Raw genomic sequence first — 16,681 nt, 5'->3', positions numbered from 1 at the left:
GTGCATCTGTTACACGTGGTCTGCCACTGCGAGGACGATCAGCTGGCCATCCGGTCTTAGGCGTCTCATAGTACAGACATTGCAATTTATTGCCCTGGCTACATCTGTCGTCCTCATGCCTCCTTGCAGCCGGGGCATCTTTTTTTGTGATTTTCAGAGTCAGCAGAAAGGCCTATTTAGTGTCCTACGTTATCATAACTGTGACCTAATTGTCTACCGTCTGGAAGTCGTTAAGACACTAACGACCATTCCATAGGTGCATGTTCATTAATTGTTTATGGTTAATTGAACAAGCATGGGGAACAGTGTTTAAACCCTTTACAATGAAGATCTGATGTTTGGGATTTTTACAAATTATCTTTGAAAGGCAGGGTCCTGAAAAAGGGATGTTTATTTTTTTGCTAAGTTGATTAAATAAAAGCTCAATCTACACACAATATCCCATAATGACAATGCAAAAACAGGTTTATATTTTTTTTGCCACTTTATTATTAACAGAAATACATTTACATAAGTATTCAGACCCTTTAATATGAGACTTAAAATGGAGCTAATGTGCATCCGGTTTCCATTGATCATCTTTGAGATGTTTCCACAACTTTGAGTCCACCTGTGGTAAATTCAATTGATTGGACATGATTTGGAAAGACACACACACACACACACACACACGTCTATATAAAAAGGTCCCACAGTTGACAGTGCAATGTCAGAGCAAAAATCAGGTCATGAGGTTGAAGGAATTATCTATAGAGCTCAGAGAAAGGATTGTGTCAAGGCACAGATCTGGAGAAAGGTACCAAAAAAATGTATGCAGCATTGAAGGTCCCCAAGAAAATAACAGCCTCCATCATTCTTAAATGATAGAAGTTTGGAACCACCAAGACTCTTCCTAGAGCTGGCCGCCCGACCAAACTGAGCAATCGGGGGAGAAGAGCCTTGGTCAGGGAGGTGACAAAGAACCTGATGGTCACTGACAGAGCTCCAGATTTCCTCTGTGGAGATGGTAGTCCTTCTGGAAGGTTCTCCCATCTCTGCAGCACTCCACCAATCAGGCCTTTATGGTAGAGTAGCCAGATGGAAGCCACTCAGTAAATGACAGCCCGCTTAAGAGATTGCCAAAAAGGCACCTAAAGAACTTACCATGAAAACAAGATTCTCTGGTCTGACGAAACCAAGATTGAACTCTTTGGCCTGAATGCCAAGCGTCACATCTGGAGGAAACCTGGCACCATCCCTACGGTGAAGCATGGTGGTGGCAGCATCATGCTGTGGGGATGTTTTTCAGTGGCAGGGACTGGGAGACTAGTCAGGAACGAGGGAAAGAGGAACGGAGCAAAGTACAGAGAACTTGCTCCAGAGTGCTCAGGGCCTCACTGGGGCAAAGGTTCACCTTCCAACAGGACAACAACACTAAGCACACAGCAGTGGCTTCAGGATGTTTCTGAAAGTCATTGAGCGGCCCAGCCAGAGCCCGGATTTGAACATCTCTGGAGAGACCTGAAAATAGCTGTGCAGCGATGCTCCCCATCCAACCTGAGAGCTTGAGAGGATCTGCAGAGAAGAATGGAAGAAACTCCCCAAATACAGGTGTGCCAAGCTTGTAGAGTCACACCCAAGACTTGAGGTTGTAGTCGCTGCCAAAGGTGCTTCAACAAATTACTGAGTAAAGAGTGAATACTTATGTAAATGTAATTTCAGTTTATTTGTAATGACTTTCAAAAATGTCTAAATACCTATTTTTGAGTGTACATTGAGGAGAACAAAAACAATTCAATCAATTTTAGAATAAGGCTGTAACGTAACAAAATGTGGAAAAAGTCGAGGGGTCTGAATACTTTCCGAATGCATTGTAAGTTGCTACAGCACCAGGGTACAGCTGTAGCAGTACTGCAACATACCAACAATACACCATGCGCGATTAAGTTAGATGTATAAATCAAAATGGATGCCTGTTTCCGGCCCTGTGAAGCGTTCAGAAAGGTCGACATTTAGAAATGTTGGAGGACGGATGCAACAATGAATATGCAGGGTTTGTGGAGCAGCCTACCTTACTGATGGCCTTCAGGGCCCACACTGCAGCAAAGTGCTCCGCCGTTGTGTCTGGAGTTTTCTGACAGATCGTCTGAGTGGGAGAGAGAGAGAGATGGATGATGTTGGGGAAGGGAGGCGCTCCCAAATACTACAGAACCACCTACAATTGCCCGTCTGGATTTCAACCCATGGATACCAGACATCGCAACTGGTTTACCCTGGGAATCTGCTCACAGAACAATGAATACCTCTAGGACCTATAGTAATAGCCTAGTCGGGTCACATCGACGAGAGACTCCTGTCCGTAAGGATACCCAATCCATCTACAACAGGGGTTTCTAATGCTGGCCCTGTGGATGTACAGGGTGTGCAGGAATTCATTCCAGCCCAACACTAACGCATCGGTTTCAAATAATCAACTAGTTGAATAATGAGTGTTGGTGCTGCGCAAAAGCCTGCAGACCCAGCAGCACTCTCCAGGTCTGGAGTTGGAGAACCCTTTCCTATACCAGTGGCAGGGCTTTGACTATTATTGGTCTGGTGTCAAATCTCTCCATTAGGGTGCGCCCAAGGCCTCTCTGCAGTGTGTCATAGCAATTCAGCAATGTTTGAATCTCACGGAGCACTCTCCCTGAGGGACATTACAAGATCAGAGGAAAATACCTAATTTTCTCCTCGCTTACCCTTGACGTTTTGAAAAGGAGGATGTGAGGAATCAAGACAGACTTTTGGGATTCACCTGTTGACTCCCATCAGAGGAATCGAGAGGGACTTACATCTAATAGCAGCGGCAGCCGGGTGACTCTCTGCATTGGAAGGATGAGGAAGGAGATCATGGGCAGGCCTTGGGACTCGCCACTCCCCTCAATCCGTTTCAGCACCTCCTTAAAAGCAGTGTTGCTCGTTCTGAGAGAGACACACACAAGGAGAGAAGATTAAGGAAGCCAATATAAGTAATGTTTGAATCGTATCAACATTGCATTATCCTTTAATACTTAGCCCAATCACTGATCGGACATGACTGGACATGACTGGATTGGTATAACCTACGTAGTGGAAAATTTGATTTCCATTTATATTTGGTGATTTGATTACGGAAAGGAGGACAAAGGGATGCATGTTAAAATTATTTTTTTTAAATCAGGGTTTCTGTTATTGGCCCAGTTCGATTACTTCAGAAATGCATACTTATTTTCAACCTTAATTGATGTAATCACAGAGCTGAATTAGTTTGAGTGGATGGGTGTACTCTCACCAATCTCTTACAGATCTGTACTTGAAGGATGCATTTCTGAAGTATTCGAACAAGGCCCTTAATTTGTCCCCTACTCACAGCAGCTTCTGCAGCGTCCTCTGCTGGAAGGTCTCGTTGGAGCAGTACACGATGTAGGGCTCAAAGTGGTGGGCGGCGTGGTTCTGCACTATGTCGCTGATGTCCCGGATCACCACGTTGTCATGGTGACGCCTTTCAAGGTCGTCGAAAAACCTGTCGAGAACAGAACACATGCATAACTGTTCCCTTCCCTCTCTAACCATAAGAGCTACTGTACCGGAGCAGCCGGTTAATAACCGCAAAAGCAGTTACATGGAGAATATTCCAAGCGCAGCCAGCAGCAGCATTGTGCAAAAGGTTGTAATTGACCTCTTAGTGCTGCCCTGAAAATGGAGCTTGTGATCTTTTGATTGCTGAGACTGATAGCATGTCATAATATAGGGTTTCCCCAAACTCCATCCTTGGGCCTCCCCAGGTGCACATTTTGGGTTTTGACCTAGCACAACACAGCGGATTCAAATAATTAAAGCTTGTTGATGGGTTGGTTATTTTAAAATCAGTGCTAGAGAAAAGGGGGGGGGGGGAAACCAGGACCCAGTTTGAAAAACCATGTCATAATGAACAGATCTAAAGACTTGGGTGGATGGAGGGCGAGACATTGATTTTATTTGGTCGTGAACCGATATTGGAGATAGCAAATGATGTAAAAACAGTTTGTCCAGTTTCAAAAAAGGCATAAGGTGGTAATAAAATGTATGTTCCACCATCTCATACGCGGGGGCGTATGCCTTATGCCTAACGAGACATGGTGTGATGAAAGAAACATACAGGAACTCAAAATCCTTCTGTTCACCCGATTTAGAATTCCTCACAATCAAATGTCGACCACATTATCTACCAAGAAAATTCTCTTCGATTATAATCACAGTCGTATATATCCTCCCCCAAGCAGACACATTGATGGCTCTGAACGAACTTTATTTGACTCTTTGCAAACTGGAATCCATTTATCCGGAGGCTGCATTCATTGTAGCTGGGGATTTTAACAAGGCTAATCTGAAAACAAGACTCCCTAAATTTGATCAGCATATCGATTGCGCAACCAGGGGTGGAAAAACCTTAGAGTAACAATGATCCAACTTCAGCACCGCATATAAGGCCCTGCCCCGCCCTCCTTTCGGAAAAGCTGACCACGACTCCATTTTGTTGATCCCTGCCTACAGACAGAAACTAAAAAAAGAAGCTCCCACGCTGAGGTCTGTCCAACGCTGGTCTGACCAAGCTGACTCCACACTCCAAGACTGCTTCCATCACGTGGACTGGGATATGTTTCGTATTGCGTCAGATAACAACATTGACGAATACGCTGATTCGGTGTGCAAGTTCATTAGAACGTGCGTTGAAGATGTCGTTCCCATAGCAACGATTAAAACATTCCCTAACCAGAAACCGTGGATTGATGGCAGCATTCGCGTGAAACTGAAAGCGCGAACCACTGCTTTTAATCAGGGCAAGGTGACTGGTAACATGACCGAATACAAACAGTGCAGCTATTCCCTCCGCAAGGTTATCAAACAAGCTAAGCGTCAGTACAGAGACAAAGTAGAATCTCAATTCAACGGCTCAGACACAAGAGGTATGTGGCAGGGTCTACAGTCAATCACGGACTACAAGAAGAAAACCAGCCCAGTCACGGACCAGGATGTCTTGCTCCCAGGCAGACTAAATAACTTTTTTGCCCGCTTTGAGGACAATACAGTGCCACGGACACGGCCTGCAACGAAAACATGCGGACTCTCCTTCACTGCAGCCGAGGTGAGTAAGACATTTAAACGTGTTAACCCTCGCAAGGCTGCAGGCCCAGATGGCATCCCTAGCCGCGCCCTCAGAGCATGCGCAGACCAGCTGGCCGGTGTGTTTACGGACATATTCAATCAATCCCTATACCAGTCTGCTGTTCCCACATGCTTCAAGAGGGCCACCATTGTTCCTGTTCCCAAGAAAGCTAAGGTAACTGAGCTAAACGACTACAGCCCCGTAGCACTCACTTCCGTCATCATGAAGTGCTTTGAGAGACTAGTTAAGGACCATATCACCTCCACCCTACCTGACACGCTAGACCCACTCCAATTTGCTTACCGCCCAAATAGGTCCACAGACGATGCAATCTCAACCACACTGCCCTAACCCATCTGGACAAGAGGAATACCTATGTGAGAATGCTGTTCATCGACTACAGCTCAGCATTCAACACCATAGTAACCTCCAAGCTCGTCATCAAGCTCGAGACCCTGGGTCTCGACCCCGCCCTGTGCAACTGGGTACTGGACTTCCTGACGGGCCGCCCCCAGGTGGTGAGGGTAGGCAACAACATCTCCACCCTGCTGATCCTCAACACTGGGGCCCCACAAGGGTGCGTTCCGAGCCCTCTCCTGTACTCCCTGTTCACCCACGACTGCGTGGCCACGCACGTCTCCAACTCAATCAAGTTTGCGGACGACACAACAGTGGTAGGCTTGATTACCAACAACGACGAGACGGCCTACATGGAGGAGGTGAGGGCCCTCGGAGTGTGGTGTCAGGAAGATAACCTCACACTCAACGTCAACCTCACACTCAACGTCAACAAAACTAAGGAGATGATTGTGGACTTCAGGAAACAGCAGAGGGAACACCCCCCTATCCACATCGATGGAACAGTAGTGGAGAGGGTAGCAAGTTAAGTTTCTCGGCATACACATCACAGACAAACTGAATTGGTCCACTCACAGACAGCATCGTGAAGAAGGCGCAGCAGCGCCTCTTCAACCTCAGGAGGCTTAAGAAATTTGGCTTGTCACCAAAAGCACTCAAACTTCTACAGATGCACAATCGAGAGCATCCTGGCGGGCTGTATCACCGCCTGGTACGGCAACTGCTCCGCCCACAACCGTAAGGCTCTCTCTCCAGAGGGTAGTGAGGTCTGCACAACGCATCACCGGGGGCAAACTACCTGCCCTCCAGGACACCTACACCACCCGATGTTACAGGAAGGCCATAAAGATCATCAAGGACAACCACCCGAGGTCACCCCGCTATCATCCAGAAGGAGAGGTCAGTACAGGTGCATCAAAGCTGGGACCGAGAGACTGAAAAACAGCTTCTATCTCAAGGCCATCAGACTGTTAAAACAGCCACCACTAACATTGAGTGGCTGCTGCCAACACACTGACACTGACTCAACTCCAGCCACTTTAATAATGGGAATTGATGGGAAATGTAAAATATATATCACTAGCCACTTTAAACAATGTTACCTAATATAATGTTACATACCCTACATTATTCATCTCATATGCATACGTATATACTGTACTCAATACCATCTACTGTATCTTGCCTATGCTGCTCTGTACCATCACTCATTCATATATCTTTATGTACATATTCTTTATCCCCTTACACTGTGTATAAGACAGTAGTTTTGGAATTGTTAGTTAGATTACTTGTTGGTTATTACTGCATTGTCGGAACTAGAAGCACAAGCATTTCGCTACACTCGCACTAACATTTGATTTGATCTCAGAGTGCACATTAATGAAAATACCAGTGTCTACTACACTAAATGTGAGCCAGGAAAGCATTCAAAGAAATCAAAACAGTATTTTATGATACACCGGAAATGGATGGTTTGGATTTTTACTTTACCTTCTATACCGGTATTTGAATGTTTGGTTTGTTAAAATGTGATACGCCATGTGTACTTTACTTCGCTACTTGGGGCGGCAGGTAGCCTAGCAGTTAGAGAGTTGGGCCAGTAACCAAAAGGTTTCTAGATCGAATCCTTGACAGGGTAAAAAAATAAAATAAGTCGTTCTGCTTCTGAACAAGGCAGTTAACCCACTGTTCCTAGGCCATCATTGTAAATAAGAATGTTTAACTGACTTGCATAGTTAAATAAACTTGAGTCATCTCTCTCCGCGCCGCTTTGCACACAGATCTAGCTACGTCCCGTCACTCAAGGAACGCATTTGATGTTCCTCAACCACGACACTTGCGTTCAGTCTGCATGGTCAACGCAGCACAACGCTGTTTTCACTTTACTTCTTAAAATAAATCCACTAGCGTTCTATAATGACACTGCTAGTTTGTCTTTTCCTTAGCAAGTTGCCCTAAATCTTGTGAGCCGCTAATGCTAATAGCTAGCTAATAAATGTACTGAGTAAGAGCAAACATAGCGAGCCAATACAGTCTGATGGTGTAGACCTAAATCAGCATGTCATTTGTACAACAGTATCTTCTAAAAACAAAGGAATATGCAAAGCAAGAACATGTTATCTACATGAAGTAGCTAAGAGAAAACATGCAACGTGGCCAAAGCTTATAGGCTCCCCTAGGAAACAAATATCAACACCAGATCCTACCCTGTCGCAATAACTCCTCCCTGACATTTTAATTCGTTGTCGTCGCAAACTGTATTTTTTAATTTTTAATTTATCCGTTATTTTACCAGGTAAGTTGACTGAGAACACGTAACTATTCCCCAGGTCATTGCTGCAAATGAGAACAGGGGAGAGGGGGATGAATGAGCCAATTGTAAACTGGGGATTATTAGGTGACCATGATGGTATGAGGGCCAGACTGGGAATTTAGCCAGGACACCAGGGTTAACACCCCTACTCTTACGATAAGTGCCGTGGGATCTTTAATAACCTCAGAGAGTCAGGACACCCGTTTAACTTCCCATCCGAAAGACGGCACCCTACACAGGGCAGTGTCCCCGATCACTGCCCTGGGGCATTGGGATATTTTTTTTAGACCAGAGGAAAGAGTGCCTCCTACTGGCCTTCCAGCAGCATCTGGTCTCCCATCTAGGAACTGACCAGGACCAACCCTGCTTAGCTTCAGAAGCAAGCCAGCAGTGGTATGCAGGGTGGTATATGCTGCTGGCTATATTATAGAATAGTCATTCTAGTTCTATAATTCCAACAGTTTTGCTCTAATTCACAAGTCAAATCGCAACATTTGGTTAAAAATAAGTCCTAGACTATTTGCCCATATCGTGCATTCCAACATGGCAGAGTGGAAATTCTCAATTGAGCAGTGGCGTAAAGTACTTATGTAAAAATACTTTCAAGTACTATTTAAGTCGGGTTTTTTGGTATCTGTACTTGACAACTTTTACATCACAACATTCCCAAAGAAAATACTGTACTTTTAACTCCATAAATTTTCCCTGACACCTAAAAGTACTTACATTTTGAATGCTCAGCAGACCAGGAAAATGGTCCAATTCACTCACACATTTGTTAAGAGAAAATCCCTGGTTATCTACTGCCTCTGATCTGGAGGACTCACTAAACACAAATGCTTTGTTTGTCAATTATGTCTGAATGTGCACCTGGCTATCTGTAAATTAAAACAAATAAAATGGTGCCATCTAGTTTTCCTAATATCAGGAATTTGAAATTTTACACTTACTTTTGATACTTAAGTATATTTAAAACCCATACTTCTACTCAAGTAGTATTTTACTTGGTGACTTTCACTTGAGTCATTTTCTATTAAGGCATCTTTACTTTTACTCAAGTAGGACAAATTGGGTACTTTTTCCCACCACTGCACCAGTGCTGAAATTTGTTTTGGTTGAAGTTGAATTGAACAGTATAAAACAATCCGAATGCAGAAAGACTCATTGATATCACTTAGAATGCGTGTTCTACCACCCTAGGATCACTCACTACTCAAAGCAAATGTAGAACTTATTATTCAAAAACTAAAAAAGTTTTAAATACCATGATATTTTGGCCATATCACCCAGCCCTAGCTTCTAATAGTACAATTTCCAATGTGCCAGTAGATAAAGCTACAGTTGTTACTTCCAGCCCCACCCATTTTTTGCTGACAAACCTTGAGTAAACTGACACCCAAAACAACAGCTCAACTGAAGCAGCAATGTCACACACACAACCACACGATAGTCGAGCAAACCCTGTCAAGACAAGTTCCACCCATCAGTTTCATTAGAACTGCGCACTTTCCATTCAATTTTAACTGTGGGCAGCCGCATAACGATTTGTGCAATTGCCATTGACAGAGACTAGATCCATTTTACATTCAAAAAGCAGCAGTAACAAACAATAACAATGTAGTCTTGAACGCAACATCATTAAGCTCTGCTGAATACCACCTGACCTACTAGGCAGTAGAACCGGTTGAGCCAGCATGTCTAAACACGCGCCGTGAGTCCTTCCAGGAGACTTGCTCCTGTTCAAATTCCATCGGAGGCTGCGTTTACACAGGCAGCCCATTCTGATCTTATATCCCACCAGTCGGTCTTTTGACCAATCACATCAGATCTTGTTCAAAGCTTATCCGATTGGACAAAAGACCAATTAGTGAAAGAAATATCAGAATTGGTCCAGCTGTGTAAAGGCAGCCTAAATGAACCCATTGTGAACCTTTAATCTGGGCAAACAACCAAATCTAAAATGGGAATAACAGTACATTATTTAATTAGATTACCGACAGATTTTTATTTTTTATTCACAGATGTTGCAATGTTGTGTCAATGTTTGTCCATACAAGCATTTCCAAAACATTGATAACAATCATTTTGCTCTAGGTATGTCTGTGTTACTAGTCCTAGCTAGAAGAGCCAGGTCTGCTAGACTTCATTGAACCTCAGATAAGATGCAAATTCACTCTTTAGATGGCCTGTAGTTTCTTGGAGATCGAGCAAGATAAATGAAATCATTTCCACCATCAAAGTCACATAAGTAATGAAGGACTTGACTAACAACAACCTAAAGCTGAGGGTCAAGCAATATGTTGTTTCAGCCTCAGCCTGCACTTCTGAATGCCTCCAGCTGCTCGGTTTGTGGAATTTGATGCTTATGGTGAGATCTCCTAGTGCTCGCCTAGTCCAGATATGGTTGTGCTTCAGCCAACTGCGCAACTCTGACTATTATGCATTAGTGATACAAATAAATCGATAGTTACACATCGGGACATTATTTATGACGATATAGCGTATCACTTTGACAATATAAATTGTGCTAGTTGGCTGTACCTGCACCAACACAACTGAGAATGCCAACAGTGTGCAAAGCTGTCAAGACATAAGGTGGCTATTTTGAATCTCAAATATATTTAGATTTGTTTAACACTTTTTTTTGGTTACTACATGATTCCATGTGTTATTTCATAGTTTTGATGTCTTCACCATTTTCTTACAATGTAGAAAATAGTAAAAAAATAAAATCCTTTGAATGAGTCAGTGCGTCCAAGCTTTTGACTGGTACTGTATATAGGCTACGGACCCGTTTGCCATTAAATAACCTCACTATTCCAATTGCAGGCCAGATAGAAATGTTGTGACCTTCATACTGAGACCATCCTAACCCAGCAGTCTCCAACTAGAGTCCGGAGAAATGTAGTACCTTTTGCTGACACCTTCGATGACAGCGATGTTGGAGAAGAGATGGTGGTGCTCGGTGGCAGTTATGGTCTTCCGCAGTGCCTCGCTCCCTTTGAAGTGCCTCACCAGGATGCCAAGGCTGTGGAGGTACGAGAACTCTGAGGTGATGATCTCAAATATGGCCTGCCAAAACCACATGAGAGAATGTTAGTGGGGGAAAAAGGCCCCTTATATAGCAGGGTGAATCCCAAAAAGAAGACCTGTATTGTGCAATGAACAAAAATATTTCAAAAACTCAATTTCAAAGACTTTACTGAGTTAGGGCTGTGGCGAGCTGGTTATTGTCATGCAAGAGACTGCCAGTTTCTGTAAATTGACCGTTAATTAACAAAAACAGGTTTAGCATCTACAAGCAGCTGCTACATGCCATCTACATTTAAAAAAGTAAAACAAATCAATTTAATATACACATCACAATAAATCCATCATTTTAGTCAGGTCTAAAGAAACATTATGTATTTAAGAAGAACCGAATAAGAGTTGGCCTACATTATCTGGCTATGTGCCATAAGATGACAAGATATACTTATAAGTCACATGACAATTTTATTGTAAGAAGAATGGAATTCAACCTAACAATGAAATTGAAAGGGTATTTTTCCCATTACAGAGCGAGTGCACATACGAAGTGGCCAAGTTGAGCGTAAAAGTGATCATTTGAAACAGGTCCTATATGCTAAATTAAAGTCGCAGAATAACCATTGCAAATTATAAACCTTTTATGTTTTGATCGAAGATATTCTTTGGGCTGCATGATGCGATTATAAGCCATTGATTTGAGAAAGTAGCAAAAAAAAAAAAGTGATCATATTTTGACTGTCTATTTTCAACGCAATCTTGTCTTTGAAAATCAGTTTACATATTAGTCATTTAGAATGGCTTTTCCGCAAGTCCGTTTTATAGCGGAGCATGTGCTTAATATGAGCAGCTGAGAAATAATAACATGCATCAACCACTGATATTCCTGTCGTGCAGTTACATGTTTTCACAATGAAACATTTCACTAAACTGTTTGACAGCCCGTCTGTGCACTCAAGAAAGGAATAAAGAGAGGAGATGGATGGTGGTGAGATATTCTGTATAGCTTATAGTAATGTCCCAATTCATTATGAAAATATATTTTTTTACAATCCCTATTACTAGGCTATTCAAATCAAATTCACTAATTGTAGGCAAACCCTGCAAAATCAACAAACCTAGGGCTATACGTTCTTTCCCAGACTCGTGTATAGACATCTGAGTGTAGCATAAGGTAACCAGTCAATCCAGTATGCATAATAATAATAATAAAGTCCACACTCAGTGATTACTTGAATGTTCGTTTTTTGGTATATTTTGGGGCTTGGGCTCATCAGCCTATCATATGGAGGTTTTGAATTAATCACCTTAGAAAGCGCTGTCTATTGTGTTAGGCTTTGAAACATCCACAAAAACAAAAAACATGTTTTACACTGTTTCAACCTGCTGTTGAAGATTTTTCTTCAAATTGATCACAGTGAGGGAGTTGCAAAAGTGCTGTTTTGATTAGTGTTTAATGTGATTTTCAAATGCATTTACATTGATGTCAGAAGAGTTTAGAGGGACAATAGAGCCCTGAGTACCAGGCTAATGACCGCCAGGTCCTAATGACAAGTTGGGTACAACCAAAGCATGTCCAAAGTGCATAAAATGAGATTGCATGATTCAACAGTCACATGGAATTTTACTGCGGTCATGACTCATTACTGCCAGTGTGGCGGTAATATGGTCACCGCTACAGTTCATATAAAAGGAAAATAAGTCAATTGAAATAAATTCATTAAGCCCTAATATATGGATCTCAAAAAAAAAAAAAGGTAGCGGTGTGGATCAGAAAACCAGTCAGTATCTGGCATGACCACCATGGCCTCATGCAGCTCAACATCTCCTTTGCATAGAGTTGATCAGGTGGTTGATTGAAGAGTGAGACAACATGCCACAATGGCTGTGCGAAGTTGCTGGATATTGGGGGAGACTGGAACACGCAGTCATACACGTCGACCCAGAGCATCACAAACATGCTCCATGAGTGACATGTCTGGAGAGCATACAGGCCATGGAAGAACTGGGACATTTTCAGCTTCCAGGAATTGTGTAAAGATCCTTGGGACATGGGGCTGTCCATTATCATGCTGAAACATGAGGTGACCGCGGCGGATAAATGGCATGAAAATGGGCCTTAGGATCTCGTCATGATATGTCTATGCATTCAAATTGCCATCGATAAAATGCAAGTGTTAGTTGTCTACAGCTTACACCTGCCGATATCATAACCCCACCATGGGGTACTCTGTTCACAACATTGACAAACCGCTCGCCAACACAACGCCATATATGCCGTCTGCAATCTGACCAGTACAGTTGAAACCGGGATTCATCCGAGAAGAGCACACTTCTCCAGCGTGTCAGTGGCCATCGAAGGTGAGCATTTGCCCACTGAAGTCAGTTACGACTCCAAACTGCAGGCAGGTCAAGACCTTGGTGAGGACGACGAGCACACAGATAGGCTTCCCTGAGACGGTTTCTGAGTTTGTGCAGAACTTCTTCGGTTGTGCAAACCCCCAGTTTCATCAGCTGTCTGGGTAGCTGGTCTCAGACAATCTCGCAGGTGAAGAAGCTGGATATAGAAGTCTAGGGCTGGCGTGATTACACATGGTCTGCGGTTGTGAGGCCGGTTGGATGTACTGCCAAAGTCTCTAAAATGACGTTGGAGGCAGCTTATGGTAGAGAAATTAAATTCTCTGGCAACAGCTCTGGTGGACATTCCTGCAGTCAGGATGCCAATTGCACGCTCCCTCAACTTGAGGCATCTGTGGCATGGGGTTGTGTGACAAAACTGCATATTTTAGTGTGGCCTTTTGTCCCCAGCACAAGGTGCACCTGTGTAATGATCATGCCATTTAATCTGCCTGATTTGCCACATGGATTATCTTGGCAAAGGAGAAAATGCTCACTAACAGGGATGTAAACAAATCTGTGCACAAAATGAGAGAAATAAGCATTTGTGTATATGGAAAACTTCTGGGATTTTTTATTTCAGCTCATGAAACCAACACTTTACATGTTGCATTTATATTTTTGTTTAGAGTCTTTACAAATATAGTGGTATACATACAGTGCCTTGTGAAAGTATTCGGCCCCCTTGAACTTTGCGACCTTTTGCCACATTTCAGGCTTCAAACATACAGTTTTATATGTTTATGTTTTTGTGAAGAATCAACAATAAGTGGGACACAATCATGAAGTGGAACGACATGTATTGGATATTTCAAACTTTAACAAATCAAAAACTGAAAAATTGGGCGTGCAAAATGTTACACATCTTTTACCATTTTGAATGGACCATGTCCAATTCATACACAATAGAGAGCCATGCCTGTACATTACAATGGTTGTTGCTTCCAAAGGACACTCATGCAATAAAATATACGCATTTGCCTTACAGAAGATAAATCTAGTTTGGAGCTCAGCTAGCTGCTTCTAAGGCTTTTGAGAAGGGTGATCGTACTATTGACATTACAGGGTTAGCCAGCAGGAGTGGAGGGACTAAGGCAGCCAACAAATGGAGGGAGTGGCTGCATTTAGCACACAGAGAGCAGGCCGGGTGGACTTTGATATTTAGACAATAGTGTGTTCTGACTACCAATAGAAGAGTCCCAGAGCAGGCACTCTCAAAGACCCTGCTGTAAACTCAAAACACAGAGTCCCTTACCTCCTGTCGCTTCCGCTCCTCAGCAGAGATCATCTGAAGAATGTCGTTATCCTTCACCTGAGACAGAGGAAGATGTTTACAGCAAAATGATTAGTACATAAACTGGCTGTCATTACATCATACAGTCAGGTCCATATATATATATATATAGAGACATTGACCAAGTTATTGTTTTGACGGTCCACCACAGCATATTGGAGATTAAATTAAATAATGAATATGAGCTGAAGGTGCAGACTTTTACATCCAAATCAGGTGAATGGTGTAGGAATTAGAGCACTCTTTATATGTGGTCCCCCCCCCCCTTTTTTAAGGGACCAAAAGTAATTGGATAATTGGCTACTCAGTTGTTACATGGCCAGGTGTGTTTTATTCCCTCATTTATTCACTTACAAGTAAGCAGACAAAAAGGTTAAGAGTTGAGTAAGTGTGGCATTTGGAATCGGTTGCTGTTAACCCTCAATACGAAATCCAAAAGAGCCGTCACTGCCAGTGAAGCAAGCCCTCATTAGGCTGAAAAATCTAACACACATCAACGAGATAGCAAAAACATCAGATGTGGGCAAATCAACTATTTGGTACATTCTTAAAAGAACAAACGCACTGGTGAACTCAGGAATACCAAAATGACCACGGAAAACAACTGTGGTGGATGACAGAAGAATTCTTTCCCTGGTGAAAACTCCTTTCACAACAGTTGGCCAGATCAGGAACATCTACCAGGAGGCAGGACTATGTGTCGAAGTCAACATTCAAGAGAAGACTTCACCAGAGTAAATAAATAGGGTTTACCACAAGATGCAAACAATTGGGAAGCCTCAAACAGGAAAATCAGATTAGTTTGCCAAAAAAAAAAACATTTTTAAAAAGCCTGTACAGTTCCGGAACAACATCCCATGAACAGACGAGACAAAGATTAACTTGTACCAGAATTATGGGAAGAGTATGAAGGGAAGGAACTGCTCATAATCCAAAGCATACCACCTCATCTGTGAAGCATGGTGGAGGGGGTGTTATGGCGTGGAATTGTGTGGCTGCTAATGGAACTGGTTCCCTTGTATTTATTTATAGATGATGTGACTGCTAACAAAAGCAGCAGGATGAATTCTGAAGTATTTAGGGCCATTTAACTGCTCAGATTCTGCCAAATGCTACAAAACTCATTGGACGGCACTTCACAGTGCAGCTGGACAATGACCCGAAGCGTACTGCGAAAGCAACCCAATACTTTAAGGCAAAGAAGTGGAATGTTCTGCAATGGTTAAGTCAATCACCTGACCTGAATCTAATTGAGCATTTCACTTGAAGGCAAAATGCCCCAAGAACAAGCATGAATTGAAGACAGCTGCACTAAAAGGCCTGGCAGAGGATCACCAGGGAAGAAACCCAGCAACTGGTGATGCTATGGGTTCCAGACTTCTGGGATGTTAGTTAGTGCAATTACTTTTGAGCCCCTGAAATTGGGGGGCTATGTACAAAAATGGTTGTAATTCCTACACGGTTCAGACAATAATTGACAAAGATGAAAGTCTACACTTAAAGCACATCTTGATTGTTTCCCTTCAAATCCATTGCGTTCATGTACAGAGCCAAAATCATGCAAATTGTCACTGTCCTAATACTTATGGACCTAACTGTAATAGGTTGCTTAAGCAGTATGACAGAGCACGCAGTCAGACAATTGTATCCATATGGGAATGCAATTGCACTGAAAATGTTGTAAAATGCAGAGTTATGATGGTATTGAGGCTCTATTAATGAAATGGCCAATACTGTCAGGCGAGTTTGTTTTGAATTCATTCATAAATAATGGTTCAAATAAATTAAAAGTGGTGTTCAATTCTAAAACGGTATATTTGTATTTTTGGAACTAGGCAAGTATACAAAGTTAAATGGAAAATGATAACAGTTCTGTTCCTAAAATCTTTCATTTTAAGTCTGAGTGATATATTGTGACTAAGTTGAAATCGAAGAGTGCAAGTTATTTTAGGATGTTTAGGCCACATTTTCATAAACGCAATCAATGCTTGTTTACTTCACAAGGCTTTCTGTAGCGCTTGAATTAAAATTCGAAGACAGCCACAAAACAATTAAGATTGGGTTCAAATTTCAGAAACCCATCCCTTTTACTGCCTTCTTTAACGCGTATGATCCACGCCGAAGTTCAGTGTTGATGCACAGTCAC

General features: G+C 42.6%; 1 protein-coding gene across 3 annotated transcripts in view; it reads right to left on the bottom strand.

Moving 5' to 3' along the window:
- The window catches only part of arhgef16 (Rho guanine nucleotide exchange factor (GEF) 16), a 38,437-nt gene that overhangs the window by 13,145 nt on the left and 8,611 nt on the right, over nt 1–16,681 (bottom strand). For all 3 annotated transcript variants that reach the window (XM_035741026.2, XM_035741025.2, XM_035741027.2), the window contains exons 5-9: nt 14,497–14,553; nt 10,729–10,889; nt 3,368–3,520; nt 2,811–2,940; nt 2,051–2,125 (exon numbers count right to left, since the gene is read on the bottom strand). In XM_035741026.2, coding sequence (XP_035596919.1) covers nt 2,051–2,125; nt 2,811–2,940; nt 3,368–3,520; nt 10,729–10,889; nt 14,497–14,553 — 576 coding nt within the window. The remainder of the gene's footprint in view (nt 1–2,050; nt 2,126–2,810; nt 2,941–3,367; nt 3,521–10,728; nt 10,890–14,496; nt 14,554–16,681) is intronic.

This window comes from Oncorhynchus keta, chromosome 28 (assembly GCF_023373465.1).
Source record: "Oncorhynchus keta strain PuntledgeMale-10-30-2019 chromosome 28, Oket_V2, whole genome shotgun sequence".
NCBI classification, from domain to species: Eukaryota; Metazoa; Chordata; class Actinopteri; order Salmoniformes; family Salmonidae; genus Oncorhynchus; species Oncorhynchus keta.
This window is presented reverse-complemented; position numbering and strand designations above follow the sequence as displayed.